Source organism: Propithecus coquereli, unplaced genomic scaffold, assembly GCF_000956105.1.
Source record: "Propithecus coquereli isolate 6110/MARCELLA unplaced genomic scaffold, Pcoq_1.0 Scaffold602, whole genome shotgun sequence".
Classification (NCBI taxonomy): domain Eukaryota; kingdom Metazoa; phylum Chordata; class Mammalia; order Primates; family Indriidae; genus Propithecus; species Propithecus coquereli.
This window is the reverse complement of record NW_012151975.1, coordinates 632,225-652,858: the sequence shown is the minus strand read 5'-3', so window position 1 is coordinate 652,858 and position 20,634 is coordinate 632,225. Positions and strand designations below refer to the sequence as shown.

General features: G+C 54.9%; 1 protein-coding gene across 1 annotated transcript in view; it reads left to right on the top strand.

Moving 5' to 3' along the window:
* The window catches only part of ERMARD (ER membrane-associated RNA degradation), a 31,886-nt gene extending 29,270 nt beyond the window's left edge, over window positions 1-2,616 (top strand). Inside the window, exons 11-12 of the mRNA XM_012659304.1 lie at window positions 788-901; window positions 2,429-2,616. Of these exons, the coding sequence (XP_012514758.1) occupies window positions 788-901; window positions 2,429-2,612 (298 nt within the window). The 3' untranslated portion in view covers window positions 2,613-2,616. The remainder of the gene's footprint in view (window positions 1-787; window positions 902-2,428) is intronic.
* Window positions 2,617-20,634: the final 18,018 nt, after the last annotated feature.

Below are 20,634 nucleotides of genomic sequence, written 5' to 3'. Positions count from 1 at the left end.
AAAATGAAGCAGTGGGTGAACTTGGGCACACAGCATTGTGGCTTCTTCACTTAGAGTGTATGTTTTAGAATGGGCCACACCCTTAAGAAATGACCATCTTGGAACAATTCCTAGAATTTTTGGGTTGAGTGGCGTTTATGTTTCTGAAACTTGTACTCAGTATTGCTGCATGTTTTCCAGGGGGGTGATGCTCAGTTCACACCCTTGCCAGTGTTGCTCCCTCGCCTCCCTCCCAAAATGGAGTATTTTTAAACGTCTCAACTGGTTTCATAGGAAAAATATCCTACTTTAGTTGGGATTTCTTTGAGTCCAGTGACATTGAGCACATTTTCGTACCACACTGTTTGCTTTTGTCTCGTGTGACTTAACGTCAGCCTGGGACTGAGGGAGAGGTGCTAGGGGGGGCGGTGGCCTTGCGGTGCTAGGGCGGGGCCATGCTGGGGCTGGGCCATGCTGGGGCGGGGCCATGCTGGGGCGGGGCCTCTTGGGGCGGGGCCGTGCTGTGCTGGGGCGGGGCCTCCTGGGACAGGCCGTGCTGTGCCGGGGCGGGGCAGAGGGCAGAGCCGGGCGTCCGGGGAGGTGCTGCTGTCCGGAGGTGGCTGAGCACACCTGGTGCCCTAGAGCAGAGGGAGACGGTGCAGGGCGTGGCTGCACTGAGGGCCTGGGGTTGAGGCCCCCGGTGACTGGGGTGCTTGAAAATGGCATTGGCTACGTGAAAGGGCTTTTCTTTAGGGAAGTGGTGATGATACTTGTTTGTTGACTCTGATCTCATTTTACCCATTTTCAGTGTCAGGCTTCTGTCTCCTGCACTTTACCTGATTCTGTTGCTCGTTGCGCTGGAATTGGTCAGTGTTCATGCCGTTTGTGGAAAATCTGCCTGCGAGTGTCGGCAGTACCTGAGGTAAGTGTGTCCTACATCAGAAACGAACTGCTGGTCGTTGTAAGTAACTGCACCCCCGCTGGCCTTGTCTGGTGATTTTTATCGACTCCCACAGACTCTAAGGGGCCGCAGCTGTTCTTCTCTGTGGCGTCTGGTGCTGTTAAGTCTGTCAGCGTGCAGGCGTGTCTTGGAGCACCTAGGTGAGGACTCCAGGAAGAGCGTCGCGGGAGGAGCTCCAGGCGCCATCTGTCCCCTCGGTGGGGCCTCGGCTGTCCCAGCAGAGGGTCTGGGGTCCGGCCCCCAGGGTGGCTCTTCTCTGTCCAAATGGCACATGACCAGACGTGTTGTGTGTAACTGACGGCTTCAAATTCGCAAGTCCGCCTTTTAGGACCATCCAGATCTAGGGATCTGAAAGTAGGAAGACACCGTGTGACCCACGCCACGTCTCCCAAAGCTGAGGAGACCTCTGGGAAAAGGGCTGCCCGAGCTGCAGTCTGGGCTCGGGTGCAGCCGCGGCGTCCGCCTCTGTCTCGTTGCCCAGGAAGTTTGCGATTGTCTTGCTGGCTTTAAGCTAGTGCTTTGCAGGTGGTGGGCACCTCAGTGCGTGTTTAAAATGAACATGAAAATGTGCCTGTGGCGTTTTATGGGAAGTAGCGCAGAATTCCTCCGGGCGTGTGGGTAGCAGACGTGCAGGTGTTTGCCACTGGTGACTCTGGGTCAGGGTGTCTCAGCCGCTGCTGCATTTGGGGCCAGTGGGGGCTGCGCTGCTCATCGTAGGACGTGTAGCAGCGCCCTGGCCCCTCCCCCCAGTGACAATCAAAAATGGCTCAGACATTGCCATGTCCCCTGGGGAACCAATCACCCCAGTTGAGAACCATTTCCCTAAATGAAGGATCTGTAGACTTTCATTGTATTAACGCGGGTTTGGACTCTCTGGATCACTCATATGAGGATTTTTTCAATAAATGCAGTCTGCCCACTGTATCAGTGTGTCCCATCCAAACAGGGATCGAAAATATAGTGTTTGCAGATTGCAAAACACAGCAAGGAAAAATAAAACCACTCGTTGCAAAACCTGCATGTACAGAGGGCCGACTTTTCATAACTGAGATGCTCAGGGCCAGCTGGGACTCGAGCTCGTGCGGATTTTGTTACCCTGGGGGACGACTGTGCATTGTATGTTTATGTGTATCATGTGTCGGTTCCAGCAGGCGGCCTCTAAGATCCTTTCTGGAATTACGTTCTACCACTCAGAAACATAACTTCTGGATTTGAAAGAGTATATGTGAAAAGGTGCTTGAGCTTTGTAAGATGTGGGGAGCCCGTCCAAGCGCACAGTGACATTCACATTCCAGTGTTTTTGTCTTTCCTCTCATTTGTTTTCTCTTATTTTAGTTTTATATGTATTTATTTTTCTTGAATCCTCAGACAAAAACTAATCAGCATTTAGGAATAATTCCAAGAATGAAGAGAAGACATTGAAATCATTACTGTATTTTATCACAGAATGGATAAAGAAATTAATTTCTTTTTTTTTTTTTTTAACAGGTTCTTAAAGTCGATCTTGCAGTACACTGAGAACCTGGTGGCTTACACCAGCTGTGAAAAGAACAAATGGAATGAAACCATCAATCTCACACATACAGCTTTGTTGAAAATTTGGACTTTTAGTGAGAAGAAACAAATGTTAGTACACTTAGCCAAGAAATCCACAAGTAAAGTAGTCTTATGAAAACACCTATAAGTCAGGATGCTTTTGGTTATAACAGAAACCCAGCTTAAATAGATTTTAACAGTGTATAAATTGAAAATTCAAAGATAGGGTGGATTTCAGGGTCTGTTTGATCAGGGTTCAAGTTCCGTTTCTCTGCAGTGCTCTGATTTGCTCCTCCTGAGGTGCTGGTGTGGTGCCAGGCGGCTGCAGCGTTTCTGGCTTGGTCTCCCCGTAACACACCGTCCAGGGGAAGGGAGAGGCGCTCTTGACCCGTTACCCTGCCTTGCACTCACGGGTCAGGCCTGGGCCGATGCCCACCCTGCACCAGCCGCCGGGGCAGGGAGCGTGGGCTGAGGTGACTGGCGTGGGCAGGTCACGGTGCATGTGGAGCGCAGGACGAGGTTGATGCAGCTCGAGCCTCCTGGGTCAGCACTGAGGACGGCAGCTCCTGGGAGGTGACGTGGCAGGTGGCGGGTGCTGGCCGCAGGTCTCTAGTCGGCGTCGGCAGGGAACTCGGAGCCCCTCTGTTTCTAGATGTCGGGGGTTAAGTACAGGAGCTGGGGGAGTTAGAGGAAAGAGGGTCCGGGAAGCCACCAGTGGTAGGCTGGGCAGGAAGGGGCACAGCCACCGACTCTGGGATTCCCTGCAGAGCCGCTCCAAGTCTCCAGGGAGTCTCGGGGTTCTCCAGGACCCCTGGGCGGCTGTCCTGATCCCCGGTCTGCCTGTGCATGTGTCCACACCCCTCAGTGGGCCGCCTCCTCCACCTTCCCCACCTTGGCAGGTGGCGCCCCGGCCATCTGTGGACCTGCAGTGACGTGTTCTGGCTGTCGAGACCCTGGGGGTTGCCCTGAGACGGCAGACAGCTGAGCACGTCTGTCACCCTCTGTCAACTCACCCCTCGCGCCTTCAGAACTAAACCTCCGGTTAAAGTAAAAACTGCTTTTGGCTAATGCGAGACAACTTTCTCTTATACAACTAAGGATTGTTCGTCCTCTTCCCGAAACTGGAGACATAGCCCCATACATCGGTTTTCCCCCTCTGGGAGAGGCTCTTTTATGGCACGGCCACAGCCCCTCTGACACCCTGGAAATTAGATGCTGACTTACGGGGTACCCTGCTCCCCGACACTGGTGCTGGAATGGGAAGGGCGACAAGAGAACTGACTGACAGGTGCGAGTATGTCCTTCCCAAAGCAATGACCAGGACACACAGAGCCACCGTGTGCCTTGTGCTTGCACCTGGTGGCCTGGCAGAGGTCCGTGTGCAGAAACCCTCTCTGTGGCCCGCCCTGGTCTGCCCTGGCGGCTGTGGTGCTCCGTGCACTATGCTGACCCAACCCCATTCCTGAGAGTCTTTCCCGTTAGACGTCTCTCCAGTTTTGGGTGACTCTAGGATCCCATTCCTAGAGCCGTTGCTGGACTAGGGAATACTAAGAAGTTCCCCAGAGAGTCCCCTAAATCCCAGACATGCCCCCCACCCCTTCTGCCGGGCAGCCCTGTTTCCTGAGACAGTCGGGAGTAGTTGCCGGGATGTCAGCAGTGGATGCTTCTGTGCCCGTGGCTCATTGGCGTGAGGCATCCAGTGCGGGCAGGTGGCGGCCTTGGCCTCGGTGGTGGTGGGATGCTCCTCGTGTCGCTTTGTGGAAACGTTCCTGCTTTAGGAATGAAGGTGTCCAAACAGAGCCCAGAGCCGCGCGGTGAGAACCCAGAAGGTGGCCGGCGGCCCAGGGGTCACGTGAGGGGCCGTCCCACTCCATGTGCCTCCTGGACCTTTGCGGCCAGGGGCAGCCACCCCACCCCGCATGGACGCCCAGCACAGGTGCGTCAGCCTCTGCACCGCCGCGCTGGTCTCAGGGCTGTCCACGCGCTCCTGCTCGTACTCTTGAGGCCAGCACAGTCCGCGGGCCTCGTCCTGCTCTGCCACGAGACGGAGCTCTGGGCAGCAGTGCCGTGAGCAGCCCCGGTGCGTGTGCCGTCTGTGAGCCTGTCGGCAGTGCCAGGACGTCGCTGCCCCTTCCAGGGCGGGAGGCCCACGTGATCAGGCTGGCTGTTACTTCTGGATGAGTTTTTCACATGAGGGATGGTGTTGGTCTCTCCTGTTAGCAGGTTTGACGTCCAGCGGTGCGCGGTGGCCAGACCAGCCTTGGAGGGAGGAAGCCCATGTGGTTGAGACCATCTGTGACTTCCCTGTCTCCATGGCCACTCTGTTTACGAGACCAGTAAACGCGGATGGGGCGGCTGGCGTAAAGGCTAAGGCGGGAGAGGTCGTTGGGAGCGTGCGGATGGCGTGCCCTCCAGGGGACACAGGCGTCCTTTCACGCCACCATTTCTGGAGACCCACTCACGCACCTTGTCCTCGGTCCCCGCCCACATTCCAGAGAGCGCTCGTCACCAATTTCCGATCTGCTCCTTCCAAGATGCTGCTTGTCTAGCTAGGCTGACTGCCCGCTTGGTGCGGGTCCGTGCCACGGCCGTCGCTCCTTCCAGGCTGAACGCCGCGTGTGCTGAGCGGGCGGGGTTCTACCCACTGCTCTTGGTGGGTGTCGTGCTACCAACTGTCGCCTTTAAGTGGCGTCAGCACTTTTTGCAGAAATCAGATCCTTTTACTTAAGGTGAGCGGTCACAGGAACATACTGAGGCCATAGGTGCGTGATGCCGGGAGCCGTCGGCGCAGCGCTGTGGGCGCCCTGAGAGTCTGGGCCGTTTGCTCACGCAGTCTGTGCCTTCGGGACATGCGGAAGCTCCATCTTGTGTGTATGCGTCACCTCAGTGTGGCGAGGGGCACAGCATTACCCGGCCCGATGGCGCCATGGGTCAGGTGATGGTCAGCTCGCGGGCACAGGTAGTGTGACCAGTCTGACATCCTTCCTGTAGGGCTGAAGAGGAGAGGCCGCCAGAAGCTGCTTCTCTGGCATTTTGAGCCAATTTAGAGACACTTTCCAGAGATTCTTAAAGAGTCCGGGGGTTCTCCTCTCCCTGACTCACAGAAACCCTGGCAGATGATCAAGCTCCTTCAGCGGAAGGATCAAAGGAAGATTGTGTGTTTGTGGCAACACTGCAGGCCCTTCCCCAAGGGGACACAGCTCTCCCTTTGCACAGGAGGTTCCGGGTCTGAACCTGCTCTGCCCTGGAGTGGGAGGGACGCGGTTCTCAGTGGCAGTGACCGGCCGCCATGAGGGCGTTGTCCACCAGGCCAGGAGGAGAGTGTACTGCACTGTTGTACCGTTCAGGACGCTGCTCACGGCTGCCCACCTGTCTCAGGCCCGGGCCCGGTGCAGTGGGCTGCCACCAAGGGCCTCTGGTCAGTGCCCTGACCGTGCCAGGAATTAGGAGCACTTTTACTTTTCCAGTTAGTTCTAGGACCTGGCACTCCAGAGTCCCATCGGTCCCAGTGAAGCCAAGTTGCTGACATGAATGGTGGCACCGCGCACTGCGTGGCGCCCAGGGGGCGTGGCCACTGAGACTGTGGAGGCTGCCGGGCTCCCCTCTGGTGTGTTTATGGGGGCCGAGCAGGCCACACACTTAAAACAAAACGCGCTCCCACATCCCTGTCCTCCCAGACTTTCGGGTCTCTTCCTCTAGTACATGGAGCGCGTTCACTGAGTATAGGCCACTGCAAAGTCTGGGGTCAGAGCCTCAGCGTCTGAATTTGGGGGGACACAGCCCCTAACAGAGACCGCGGAAGGAAGGAAAAGGCTTGAATGAGGGCCCCTAGGTTTTCATTTTGTACCAGGCCCGCAAATGATGCAGGCAGCCATGGTGCGTGTCTGTCTTGGGCCCTGAGTGGGAAACGGTCTCCCCGTGAGCATGTCACAAAAGGCCTGCCTCCGTGAGGGGGCTAAGGATGTGCCTTACAGAGGGAGTCACAGGGATCTCTCGGTGCCAGGCTAACCCCGGAGGCAGCGCAGCGCTCGCGGTCCAAGGAACCATCGCCTGCCGGGTGCGCGGGGCGCTCGGTGCACCGCGTCCCTCGGAGGCTGCGCGATCTGGAGCGGCGTGGGCCTTGCAGATGCCCTGTGGGCCCTGCCACGGGCTTCTTCCCTCCCCTTGGTGTTTTCTCTGTTGACCCACGTCCTTCTGATGGACACTGCCTTAGTCACATGTGTCGCTCCATCACGCCACTCACAACCGTGTTGTCTGTCACTGAAACACCTTGTCTTTCCTTAAGTGACGTGACGTCTCTCTTCTCTTGATTGAGTTAGTTTAGAATTTGACCCTGAGGGCCAAACGCCCTCGTTGTGGATGTGCGCGGGCACGCTGCCATCCGACGAGAGCGATTGCTGCTGCCGGCTGATGAGCGCCGTGCAGCGGGGAGCGCCTGAGACCTGGGAGTGGCAAGGCCGCGTCACGCTCCCATGCGCTTTTTATTCTCTTGGCCGGCGGAATAACTTCAGCAGACAGACACAAGGGAAAAGTTGAGGATTAGCTCAATCTGTTCTCCATCGAAAGCAACGATGAAGTGGATGCTCTTAAAAGAGCCACCGAAACCTTCCACGCTCTGTGTCCATTGACCCGCCGGGTCGGACGGTGACGTGGAGCTTCCTGTGGTAGTTCTTGGTCCTTCCGTGTGCACGGAGGTAGGACGTAGCTGTAGGGTGAGCTGTCTTCTTGCTTTCGTGAGTTTTTAGGAGACATGTGAAGGAGTGTTCCGAACAACATGTGAAGAATGTGTGGCCTGGAGCAGCAGATCCTGCCGGCCCTGAGGCAGCAGGGGTCTTCAGGTGGAAGCGATGTGGGGCCCGGCCTGCCATGTCCTTGCCTCTTTCTGTGCTTTCTCCTTCCTCCTGGGGGCTCCGAGGGTGTGGCCATCCACATGAGCTGCACGTGGCCCAGAGCCCGACCGGGGACTGGAGGAACGTCTAGGATGTCTGTTCCTTCCCTCCGCCGCCTCTGTCGTAGACAGAGATCTGCTGTCCAGAGTCTCACTCGGGTCCATGCTAGTGGGCACTAAACGGATGGCTTAAAATCTGTCGTTTGCAGATGCCTGGCCCCTGCCACAGCCAGGACACAGCCTGCATGAGGCCGCGAGTCCTCCGTCCTCCGCGTCGGGGACTCTGACAGGTGTCTTTGCCTCCTTGGGAAGTTCTGTGTGGCTGGGGGTCCACGCTTCATCCTCGTGCTCCCCTTTTTGTGTCCTAGATATTTGCACTGTCTTAAATGTTCTCTTTTCTTCCCAACATTTATTTGGAAAAATTTTAAGGCTACAGAAATGTTTCTAGATGAGTGCGAACATTCCTGTATGATCCATCGACTGTGTGCAGCTGGTTGCATTTTGTCACACATACTCTCCTGCCTTTATGAATACGTGATTCTTCCAGCTGAACCACGGGGAAGTTGGCCACTGTGGTGTTTCGCCCCGAACACGTGAGCATCCGCCTGCCGAGGGCGAAGCCGTGCTCCTGCGATACCATCAGCTGATGCATGGTCCATGTAAAAATGTCCCAGTTGGTACGATGATACCCTTTATACTTTCTTTTGATTGTTTTTTATCCAAAGGTCACTACTGATTTTAGTTACTATATCTTTTTATTATTTCAGCCTAGAGTAGTTTCCTAGGTTTTAAATTTTTTGTTCCTATTATGTGGATATTTTTGAGGTGTTTAAGTCAGTTTTACAGAATGTCCATCAATTGGAATTTGATAGTTTCCTCAGATTTGACAGTTTTAAAGGAACACACTACATCAGCACACGGGGTCCACATACATGATGCCGTGTGCTCCCTGGTGCATCACATCAGGACCCAGGGTCCACATGTGTGATGCTGTGTCCTTCTTGGTGCATCACATCTGGACATAGCGTCCACATATGTGATGCCATGTCCTTGAGGCATCACATCAGGACACGGGGTCCACATACGTGATGCTGCATGCCCTGGTGCGTCATGTCAGGAGGCACACGATGTCAGTTTGCTCCATGACTGTGATGTGAAGCTTTGTCCATCTGACATGGGGGACGAAGCCAGGTCTCTTCATTACAAGGCGACTCCTCTGTCACCAGCAGCTAAGGTGTGCCTTGCTACTTGAACCATGCAGATGTCCTTCTCCGTTAGCCTTTTTCCAGTTTTGAAGCATGTGCTGGCAGGTCTTGCCTAACCTGCTTTGTTTATATTAAATGACAATTTTCTGTTTCATTGGTAAGTCCTATGTTCATTGTCATTTTCCTCTAAAGAAGAAGTGTGTTTTCTTGCAGTGAGTTGCACGTTACTTGGAGTGTTTCCAGCAGGAATAAAGGCTTTGCCCTCAGCACTTCTAAAGAGCGCACGCAGGGTGGGGTAGGCATGACACCAGCTGCTGTCGCTGCAGCGCAGGACCCTGGCTCGCTTTCTGCTAGATGTTCCCAGAAGGGCACTGTTGGATGACACATGTCCACATTCATCTTAATAACTGCGTTGAGTGTGCCGCGTACCAGCTACTGTGCCCGCTGCCGAGTGTGCAAAGACAAGTGTGGCCCTGCCCTGCCCTCCACGGGGTGGGCAGCGAGTGGCTGGCTCTGCAAGGAAAGCAGGAATGAGGAGAAGCCGCTACAGTCAGAGCATACACACTTAGGGTCTGCTCTACTCAAACGATTCTGAAAAACCCACCCAGAGGAAAAAACAAAGTTATTATCTAGCGAGTTCACGCTTAGCGTGTAGATCTAATCTAAGCACGTCTTGGGACCTGGCCCCATCTCGTCCCTGCCAGGTCTCCCCCGCTGCGTGGACAGTGAGCCGCAAGACCCCACAGGCCCTCTGTCCTCTGGACAGTGTGGCTGGGCCGTGGTGGCTCCTGCCCGGGGAGCCCTCCAGCGGTGGGCTGCTGCCGCCTGAGGACTCTGCGGGGAACTGAGAGTGAGAAGCAGTGGCAGCTAGAGCGGGAAGGCGGGCAGGGCCCCGGGCTGGGCGGCCACTGTGGGGTTAGCAGGAAGCAGAGAGAGAACGAGTGGAGCAGGCGGGAGAGAGGGAGCCCCCAGTAGCGTAAAGCTCGAGCAGAAACAGTAGCCAGCGCTGCCGCGGCTGCCCCTTCCCAGGCCGGGCAGCCAGGCTCTCTGCCACTTGCAAGCAGGAGGTGTCACCTCAGGAGCCAGCCCAGGGGAGGGACGACCCAGGCACGACCGCCAGGAGACGGGGGCCCGGCCCACAGCTCCCTGGCTGCACGGGCACGTCCACAACTGCTGGCAGCTTGGTTCCCGTGTCTGCAAAGCATGGCAGTGACGGCAGCTGCCTCACAGAGACTGAGAGGATAGTGAAGTGACACCGGGGACTGCTCAGCCCCTTTCCCACACGGAGCGTCCACAACCATCAGCTCTTCCTGGGCTGCTCTTGGAGGAAAGAAGTGATGTGGAGTCACTCCCCTGGGAAGTCAGGCTGACTTATACGATCAGAGACTGTTTTCCACATCTTCCGAGTGCAACTGAAACAGCCTTCGTGCGTCCTCCCCTCCCCGACTTGCAGCCTCAGAATTCCTGCGCGGCCCTAGGCAGACAGCTGGTGGGGACTCGGGTGCCAGCTCTGCGTCCTCCCTCAGGCCTTCGCAGCGTGAGTCTGAACCGTGTGGCCCTGGCAGAGCTCCCATCTGCCCCCGGCTCTCTCGATGCTGGTTCGGGTGTTTGCAGAGGGTGGCGTCTGGACGAGGCTCACCGGTGGAAATGCTGATGATCGTGTCACACTCTCTTTGCCCCTGACTAAACAGGGTCACAGTGAAGGCTCACTTCTCATTGTACTTTTTCAGCAATGGGCGAAGCAGCTACTCTTATGAATAAACTTGGATTTCTTGCAGCTCTCGGCTGCGGAGCTCTGATCGTGTAGCTTCCGGGGCCTGTTTCGCTGTGCAGTGCCCCTGGCGAGACGCGCGGTGGCGCTCTTGGGCAAGGCAGCGGCTTGCTGAGCCGGCGGGAGGGATGTCCTTGGCTGCTGCCGAGGGGAGGAGTCCTGCTGAGCCATAAATTCAGGTGGAACGTGTTCCTTCCTCTCCCTCTGGCTGCACTTAGGTAGGGCTGCGGCTTCACCAGATGGCGGGAGTGCAACAGACAGAACCTACGAACAGGGACCGCGGGACTCTCACCTGATAGATGAGATTGCTGCCTGTTTGTTCACATACCGGCCAAGAACGAGAACAGCTGCTGTCTAGAACCTTCCATCAGTGAGGGAAGCCTGTGGGCAGAGGCAGCAGCAGGCCAGAGGCAACCCCGGCAGAGTGAGGGCGCCAGGGCTGCGTGAACCTCGGTCCTGCAGTGCAGGTGGGGGCCGCCTTGTGCCGGCAGCTCTTTGTTCAGAGCGAGGACCACCGAGCTCCTGCAGAGCGGCGTGTTCTGGGCAGATCTGCTGTGGGAACTGTCTTCTAACGACTCGTCTTTACAAGGTGCAGACTGAACTCGCACCTTGGGGTGACCATAAATCTGAGAAGACAGCGAGGCCTTGCTCTGCGGACACGTGAAGGCTCGTCTGCGCGCTTCGCAGGCCGTCAAAGGAAATTCTTTGCACCAGCTAAAGGGAGCTGGCTGCGGTTTGGTTTTAGCTACACTAAGTAATTGTGACAAAACTAAAAATCTGTGTTGCCTCACAGCGTTTCTGAGAAGACCTAAATCCTAGTTTTCCTATAGTTCATTGCCTCTGGATTTCCTAGGAACCTCGGATAAAATGGTATCAAGGTGAATTAATTTGGGGGTGTTTAAAATAGATCTATAATCGTAAATTTTTTGAAATAAGATGCTGGATGAATGTATAATATTCTTTTGACAGATCATTTAATTACTTTAAAATAAGAGTATTTTAAGTTCAAAAAACACCGTCATAAAGCCAAGCCCTGTACTGATGATGACAATTTGTGAAGCCGGCATCCGGTGACTTGGCTCGAGGCCGTTGGCCTTGCGGTGTTTGCAGCGTTGCAGCCGCTGGCTCCACCCTGGGGGCAGAAAACTCGAACGTGTGGGAGCCACAGACACCGTGGGGCTGGGCCAGGGAGACGAGGCCCCCGCAGGCAGGCAAAGGGCTGGAACGCTGCTTCCCTTAAACTGTGGTGGCCTCCAGAGGCGCTGAGCACCCAAGGCCAGCCGCTGCCCGCTCCCTCCTGAGTGTGCAACCCCTGCCTCATGCCAGCACCTGCCGTCCCCTCTTCCCACCGAGTGCCCTGATGTGCTCGCTCTGCCCAGCACACACCCATGACTGTCCGTGCCTCCTGCCCACGCCTGGTGAGCAGACGTGAAATATCCCAGTGTCCAGGAGCTCAAGACCTCAAATTCCAAGAACTGATGGAAACGTGTGCTGTTATTTGCACCACCTGAGAAAGCGAATCCGTTAGACATCACGCCTGAGACAGCCGTCCCTTCCACAGTCCTGAGGTGTCACCACCTAAGGTCACAACTTCTGCCCCAGGGAGGCTTCCTGGGTTCTTCCCACTTCTCAGGACAGACGCGCAGAACCAGCGAGTCTCCAGGCGCCAGGAGGGGTTCATGCTCCCAGCTCTCTCAAGATGCTTCTCTCTGTGCCATCAGACACCGCGTCGGTGCGGTTGTGAGATCAGACGTGTAAGCGCGTGTCTTCGCCCCCCCCTTTGTCTAGAACATACATCATAGCGGGTCTCCTCCAAGCCCAGTACGTGCTCGCTCCCCGGGAGCTGGTTGAGGCAGGTGAGTGGAACATCAGAGCCCCAGAGACGGGGACAGCGGGGGTCGCAGCTGCCATCCCAGGACAGAGTGGGGGTGGGGGAGCTGGGGGTTCCAGCCCAGGGGCCAGGGCGGAGCGTGGCGCCAAGGTAAAGGCCGAGCAAGGGCGGTGGCAGCTGCAGGGGCAGAGGGGCTCCCAGGGTGAAGACGGAAACGTAGCCAGCCCCGGCCTTCGTCCACATTGTCTCACTCTGTGCACACTGCTCATGCCAAATGCGCCATCCTCTGACCCCCATGGTCAGAACCCGTCCTCGAGGTGGCCTGAGAGGCAGCTGCCAGCTGAGGTGCAGAGCCTCAGAGTGGGGAGGCGCTCAAGCCGGGTACCAGCTCCCGCCCGAGAGCAGAGTGGGCTGGACGTCCAAGCGCCAGGGGACACGCGTGGGGCGCGGCGGGCCGGGGGCCGTGGCTTCAGCCGGCGCTGAAGGAGTGAGAGCCTCAGCCGCCACTGGGGTTAATGCAGTTTCCAAACGCCCAGGCTGGCTGCTTCCCAGTCTGGGGAGTGCTACGCAGGATGCAATGTCTGGTCAAAGCTCCGCCGGGGCTGAGACGGACTGACAGACAGACTCCACTCAGCAAAGCCTGCAGAGAGCTCCATCCGCCTCCATGGCCGGAGGGTTGATTCCCTTGACCGGTTCCCACATCCCGAGGGCCTGCGCTGACCCCACGCTCCTCTGTGAACCACGCGGGTGATGCCGTTGCCCGGGCACATGTGGAACGCAGCCCTGGTGCTGCGGGCGGGAAACGACCTGACCAGGGTTTGCCGAGCCCGAGACTGGTAAGGCGGAAACAGAGAAAACAGAAAATCATATTATAGAAAACACACTTTGTGGTGTTTGAAAGGACTGTTCCTAGTGATTGACCGGTAGTAAATACAAACCGCACAGTAGTTGCTTTGTTGTCTGCGGTGCCAAAATAATTTGGCTGTGAAGTCCTCAGAGTTGGCCTAGTGGAAAACAGTAGTGTTTATTATCGAGGTCCCAAACACAAAAGAAACTGTTGCTTATTATAGGAGATGGTTTGACTCTCTAAAAATTCAACTTCTTCTTTTTCTTAAGGAGACAGTGTCTCGCTCTGTGGCCGGGCAGGAGTGCAGTGGCGCGGCCACAGCTCACGCGGCCGGGGCTCCTGGCCACAGGGTCCTCCCTCCTCAGCTGGCAGCAGGCTGGACTCCAGTGAGCCACCGCGCCCAGCCTGAACATCCGGTTTTTCAATTTAAAATGCTGAGCTGGCAGTAACTCTCATGGCTCAGACATAGAAAGCAGCGAGCAGGTGTCCCACCTGCCAGATCCCCACTGCCCTCTGCGCGGGGTCTTCCTGCGAGCTCCAGGAACTCTTTGCATGCGGCGCTAAGGGCCAGCTGTGATCAGCCTCTCTGTGTCCGTAGAGCTTCCTCGTGCACAGATGTGAGCGCGTGTGCTCACGCCCAGCCTCCGTCTTTCACGCACTCGCTGGCCGATCACACGTGCTGTTCTACTCCTTGCTCTGCTGCCTACGTGCACGTTGGAGAATCTCCGCGTTAGCGCAGGGGGGCGTCTCACGTTTACAGCCACGCAGGATCTCGGCATTGGGTGGTGTGGATGGCTCCTCCTGACGGACACAGTCATCTCGAATCTCGTGTGGCACGAGAAGCCAGGCACGCGCGTCATTGTGCTCGCATCTTCAGATTCGGTTCCTAGAAGTGAAATTGCCAGGTCTGACGACAGGCGCCCTTGTGATTCTATAGACGTGGCCAAACTGTCCCCATGTGGTGGTAAGATCTGCCCTCCCATACGTGAGGGGCTTTTCTCTGCAGCCTCGTTAACTGGGCATTATAAAGGGGTTTGGCCTTTGCCAATGTCATGGGGTTTTCCTGTTATTAATAAGATTAAGCTTCTCTTCATTTTCTTTTCACTGGACCAGCTACTCGAAGTTTTTGCCTATTTATGTACTGAGTTGTTGACCTCCTTCTTCCTTACTGATTTCTATTAAGGATATCGGCTGTGATGTGAGGCTAAAATACTTTTTTTCTAAGTGTCTGTCTTCATTTCTTAATTTGCTGATGGTAATTTTTCGTGCACAGGTTTATATTCTTATGTTTAGCTGTCCCTAGAGCATGTATCATTCAAAACCCACCTTTCCATAAGGACATACTGTTTTCTTAAGCATGTGGAGTTCAACAGCATCTTGAATTTATTTAACAAAATACTGTAACAGAAGAAACTTAGTGCAGTTAGGCTATTATTTAAAGGCTTACATTGTTCTCTGAGTTTGAAAAAGAATAGATAATTTTTTTTAAACAAAGAAAGCAATTTATTAGTATGCCTTTCTTAAATTCTTTCTTGAACAGAGTGGGCATGCCTGGATGGATGAGTAGAGACTGGTAGACAGAGCAGATTAAAAATTGTCACCATGCACACTTTAAAAGCCCTTTCTTAAATAAAGTAAGAAATAAGTGGGAAGTAAGTAAAAGATCTAAGCCCACAGATGTCCTTCTCAGGTGGCTGCCTGAGGACAGGTCTCCATGGAAACGGGGCAGCAAGTCCGCTTTATTCCTGAGACACCACCGTTTCCTAAACTCATTCACCACCTCTCAATCCTGCGGAACCGTGTCATGATTTTGTGGTCACTTTGGACCAGGAGTAGGAAAAATGTCACCTCCAAGGCATGGAGCCGGTGCTGAAGCAGCCACCATGTCTGGACTCATAAATCTCCAGGTGACACTCAACATCCAGGCTACAACATTGCTGTGTTGTGGGGGGTCTTGCCATGGCCCTAGGTGTCGCGTCTGGGTTATTTATTCCTGTGCCCGACGGAGCCGGTGAACAGCTCGCTGGGGCTGGGGGAGGGGAAGGAACGACCCCAGTTGAGAGCTGCAGGATCCATGGATTTTCCTGCCCTCCTGAGTGTTCGGTGGACAGGTGGCCCCACGGTGCATCCTCCGCTCCCTGGGGCGGAACCGGCGGGGGATGGACCTGACCTGCAGCCACAGAACGTGTGTTCTGGCGCGAGGCTTCCGAGCTTGTCTTGCCTCAGAGTTAATTTTTGTGCAAACCAATCAATGGGTGTTAATGAGAACATGAGTTTGAAAGTGCACTGCCACTTTTCAAAAGGGCAGATGTGGCTGACGGTGACAGTGACAGGACTGCCCTGGGAAGGGAGCTGTTCTCCAGCTTCCCCGGTTTCTCCATTGGCTGACTCTCTCCACGGCTCTGATGTGCTTTGGAAGAGCTCCCGTGCGCGTGGTGTGCACAGTGGCTCAGGGAACCACAGGGAGAGTCACACTCAGGGTGGGGATAGGGCAGTCGGGACACTGGCTGTTGGCGAGGCCGGGCCGCCAGTGGATCTCGGCCCACTGGCTCGTGTTAGCGGGAACCCTGGAGGCGAGAGTACGGAGGCGAGAGTACTGTGGGAAGCGCCCACCCAGGGGGCATCTCCCCATGGGAGCCGAGCAAAGGAGAGAGGCCAAACGTGGGAGGACTTTAGCTCTGTAGGGGCTGCTGATAAGGGACGTGGCTGCAGAGACGCGTGTGGCTGGCTCAGGTCTGTTGAGGGATCCGTGTTATATCTGACTGCCTGCGTGCCGTGGGCCCAGCTCTGTTCCAGGCACTGGCTTCCGTGCTCCTACGAAGCTTCCAGTCCTCCCGGGAGGCCCGCGGGGCACACAGACAGCTGGGGGCAGGAGTGTCTGTGAGGCTTGCTCCTCTGGGCACATGTGTGATTAGGCTACACCAGGTCCTTTGATTTCCTGCACTCTGGAGGGTTTTAATATGAACGGCCACGCATCAGACAAGCAGAACATTTTATTCAGTCATCCGAGACCACCCTGTGAACCAGCTCCTGTGCTTTACCGTCTTGTGAGAAAGACAGCACTGACATAAAATTCCAGTGAGAATGTAAGTCTTTGCCTTTGGCCTGAATTTCTTTAAGGCTAATACAAGACCAGAACACGTGCATGCCGGATTCGAGGACCCGTTTATCAGATGTACTGCCCAGCAGGTGTGGGCCGAGGGGTTGTGCAAGCAGGTGGACTTCATTCATCCTTCCCAGGACACGGAGCTCCCCTCTCGAACACACACTGCTGCTCAGCCCGGCAGAAGCTGGGACGAGATGGGAATGCTCTCCTCTGTACGAAAGGAGCTTGAAAACGTTCTCTGCAAACTGAAACAATTTCCCTGACAGAAACGTGCCCACAAACAGCTGCTGCTGTCCCTGAACCATCCTGGGCTTCCTGAACATGCCCAAGGGAAGCCGTCGGGAGACCGTTCCAACGTGGCGCTCCCTTCCTCAAGCAAGGGAAGTTGACGTTTCTGAATTTGGAAAGGGCTGTCCACACCGCCCTGCGTCCCAGCCCCCTCCTCAATGGAATGTTTGAACAGGCACCGATAACTCACTCCCTAACAGCCCAGGTAATGTTTTAAAGGAGAACAGGTGGGCCCACACAAAGATTAAACTCCTCCCGGAGCAACAGGTGATCCGAATCTTGTGATTAAGTTAAAGTTTGTCTTGTCCACTTGCTGGGTACGCAGCACCCGCGTCCACGCTGCCTGCCGCCGTCTCTCCCCTCACCATAGTCGTCACATTTCCTGGTCTGTGCTCCAGCCCGCAGATCTCCCTGCCTCCCGCCGCTGCGGCCTCAACTGCCAGCGCCAGAGTCCAGGAAGATCTGGGTTCACCCGGCCCTGTCTCTTCTCCATGGACGCCTGGGTTTCCCAGTGTCTTGGGGTTGGAGTGTTTGGCAGCCCTGGGAGTTAGTCCGCGTTTCCCCAGAGGGAAAGGGAAGGACTCCTCCCAGCATCCTGTTTCGTCCTCCAGCTCATGACGACAGCTCTGGCCGAGACACAGCCCAGCTGTGCCGGTGCCCCTGTTCATCCACACGAGCATCAGCGTTTCCTCTTTCCTCAGGCTTTGCCAAGAGCGCCGCCCTGGGCTCGCTCCACAGGGTGCACTGCGGCTCCCGGGCTCAGGGCAGCGGCACCTCTGCGTGGAGGGAACGCCGCCCTCCCACCTCAGCCCCGGTCGGGGCTGCACCCCCGGTTCCATGGGCCACCTTTGTCTAGCGCTGGGCCAGAGGAACAGAAACAAAAGCCACCTCGTGGGGCCGCGGAGGCAGGATGCTTTTCACTCGTGGCGACACGCGGCGTGGTGCGCACACAGACGGATGGATGGGCAGTTCCAGCGTGAGCAGAGCCCCGAGGGGCAGGGCGGAGTGGCCGGGGCGCTGGCGCAATGGTGCCCAGTTGTCTTGGCGGGAGCTTGCTCTCTGCTCAGGGTCTGGTCTTCCTGAGAAGAGCCGCAGGCCGTGGGGCGCCATGGGGCTCCGGCCTGCACACAGACTGGCTCTGACTGCGCACGCAGACCAGGCCACTGACCCACGTGCTTCGCCTGTCTTCAGACTGGACAGCCACCGTCCCGGCCCAAATGGAGGGCAGCTGTACCCGCTGTGGTTGGTTTCCACATTGTCCCGTGTTCTCAAGGGAGGAGGGACTCCATAACAGCCGTGGGCCGCAAAGCTTTCTCCTGCCGAGGGAGCCAGCCCTGCTCGAGTCCTGTAGGACAATGCTCTGCCAGCCAGGAGGAGGTGGCCGTCGGGGACCAGCTCCCACCAACCATGGCTGTGGACCCCTGGCTGGACACAGCGGGGCGGGAGGCTGCCCCAGAAACACTCGGGGCTGCAGGAGGTTTGAGGTGGGCTTCAAGGTTGGCATTTCTGTGGCAGAATCCCTTGCAGGTCGTGCTCTGCCACGCTCCGGTCCGTCTCCCCAGGCACCGTGCAGTCCCTGCGCGCCCAGGGCCTTCCTCCCCCAGGTTGTTTGGTTTGTAGTCACCTGCTCAGCTGTGCTCGGCCCGTCCTCCTCAGTCACCTTCCGGGCACACGAGGGTCCCTCCTTCTTGGCAGCCTCCATCTTAAGTGAGTGCCGCCTGCCACAGGAAACGGGTGACTCGTGACCACTTTCCTGCCCACTCACGATGTCACCCTGACACAGGTGCCTCTCTGCAGCGATGGTGGCTGCCTGTCACCCTGCGCTTTGCACCTGTGTGAGATCTTCCCCTGAAAGGCAGGGCCGTGCCCTACACTCAGTCCTCGCTGCAGAGGTGGCTGGCAGGCAGCAACTGTCCTCTCCACTGAGCGGAAGGCGTGGCTCCGGGGCAGCGACAGGCAAGAACTCACTGCTGCTTGAGGGCCCCTCGTCGGGGCGCTGCCTTGTACGCAGCCTTCACGGCAGTCCTGCCACGTGGGGCCACCCAGCGCTGCTGAGACTCCCCTGAATTCAGTGGGTCAGCACAACAAAGTTTATCTCTTGTATCGCCATTGAACGCTGATTCTATGGCCAGCAGCCATCCACGGACTCGGGCCTCTTCCGTCTCCAGCCGCTCCCTCCCCAAGGGCAGGGCCAGCAAGCATTTCCCACAAAGGGCCAAATGATCCTGCTCTTCTCTGCCTCCATGAGAGCAGCCACAGTGTGTCAGCACGTGGGCATGTCTGTGTCCCGACAGAACCGTATTCACAGTGCGGACGGTGGGCTGGGGTGGGCTGGGCTCCGTGGCTGCGTGACCTCTCTTATAGTTCTTGTCTCTGAGAACTTGCCTGCTCTGGGGACCTTGCATAAGTGGAGTCACACAATATTTGTCCTTCTGTGATGGGCTCATTTTACTGAGCGTGATGTCCTCGAGGTTCCTCGGGTCATAGCAGGTGTCTGACGTTCACTCCTTTTTATGGCTGAATAATCCGCACTTTGTGGACAGACCGTGTTCTGTTTACCCTCTCGTCTGCGGATGGTGTCGTTCCACCTCTCTGTTGCTGTGAAAATGCCGCCATGGATACCGGCGTGTGAATACCTGTCTCCGACTTCAGTTCCTCTGGGTGGACCTAGGAGTTAGTGTTGTCAGGTTGCTGGATCTAACTGCTGGATCATGTGGCAATTCTGTTTAATTTTTTGAGGAGCTGCCAAACTTTTCCACAGCTGCACCATTTAATCTTCCCTTAAGTAACATTCCCATCCACATCTACCAACACGTGGTAGTTTCCATTTGTTTCAAAAAAATTTTATTATAGCCATCTTATCAGGAGTGAAATGGCATCTCATTGTGGTTTGGACTTGCATTTACTTATGAGTAATGATACTGAGCATCTTTTAATGTGCTCATTGGCCATTTGTATATCCTCTTTGGGAAAGTGTCTATTGAAGATCTTTGCCCATTTTAAAATTGATTTTTATTTCTGTTGTTGAGTTGTAGGAGTTCTTGACATATTCTGGATATTAATCCCTTTATCAGTTATATGATTGTAAATATTTTCTTCCACTCTGTAGGTTGTCTTTTTGCTTTCTTGATAGATTCCTCTGATGCACAAAAGTTCTTAATTTTGATGAAGTCCAATTTTTCTATTTCTTTTGTTGCTTTTGCATTTTGTGTTATATCAACATTACTTTTTTCACAGTGCATTTTCCCTTCCTGTTTGTATTGTTATCTCTGTCGTGTATTGAAACTCCAGAAACGTGTGTGTCTGTTTCTGGGTTCTCCATTCCCTTCCGTCCTCTCTTTGCTTTTCCCTGTGTCACCCTCATCACAGCGCTGGGGTTAGTCTCATGCCACTGTCCCCTCCACCTCTCCTCCTCCTCCTCCTTTAAAATGCTGCGTGCTATTTTTAACTCTTTGCTCTAATAAAATTCAGGATAAGCTTGTCAAGTTCCATATAAATCTGGCAGGAATTCTGACAGGAATGGCGTTTAACTCACAGGCCATATTTACACCCATGAACATGGCATATTCTCCATCTATTCAAATCTCTTTATGTTCTTCAATGTCTTAAACATTTCATCCTCAAAGGTCTTGCATCCTTTTTTAGACTTACTACTCTGTTTTTATAATAGCATTTGTATAATTGCTAATGACGTCTTTTATTCCTATTGCATTTTCTACTATTGGGGGTAGGGACACTACTAGTTTTGGTAAATAGATCTAAATAACTTCCCCCTTTTCTTTTTTCTTTTTAATTTCTTTTCTTTTAAAATTTACCCTAAAATTGTAACACACATCTCACTGTAATTTTATGTTTAACAAATCTGAAATTGCTCAGTATTTCTGTCCTTCCAAACAGGAAAAGACCTCAGCATTTTTAAGTACCTACATTTAAACATGAAATTGGTTACTGATTTTCTACGTTCCATACTCGATCTGACTTATTGCCGTGGATCAGTTTCTGTGCTCACTGTTGTCCTCAGGTCACCTGGGTGCCCTCAGGCATTAGTATTCTTCTTGTCCCAAACAGGTGACATTAGAACAATGGTGAGCACAGTACCTTTATAATTCTTCTGTGGAGGTTTGGAAGTGGGGGACACTCCTAGTCTTTGCATTTCTGAGAATATCTTTACTTTGTCCTCATTCTTAAGTGGCAATGTGGCTGCGTATAAAGCGTTAGGTTC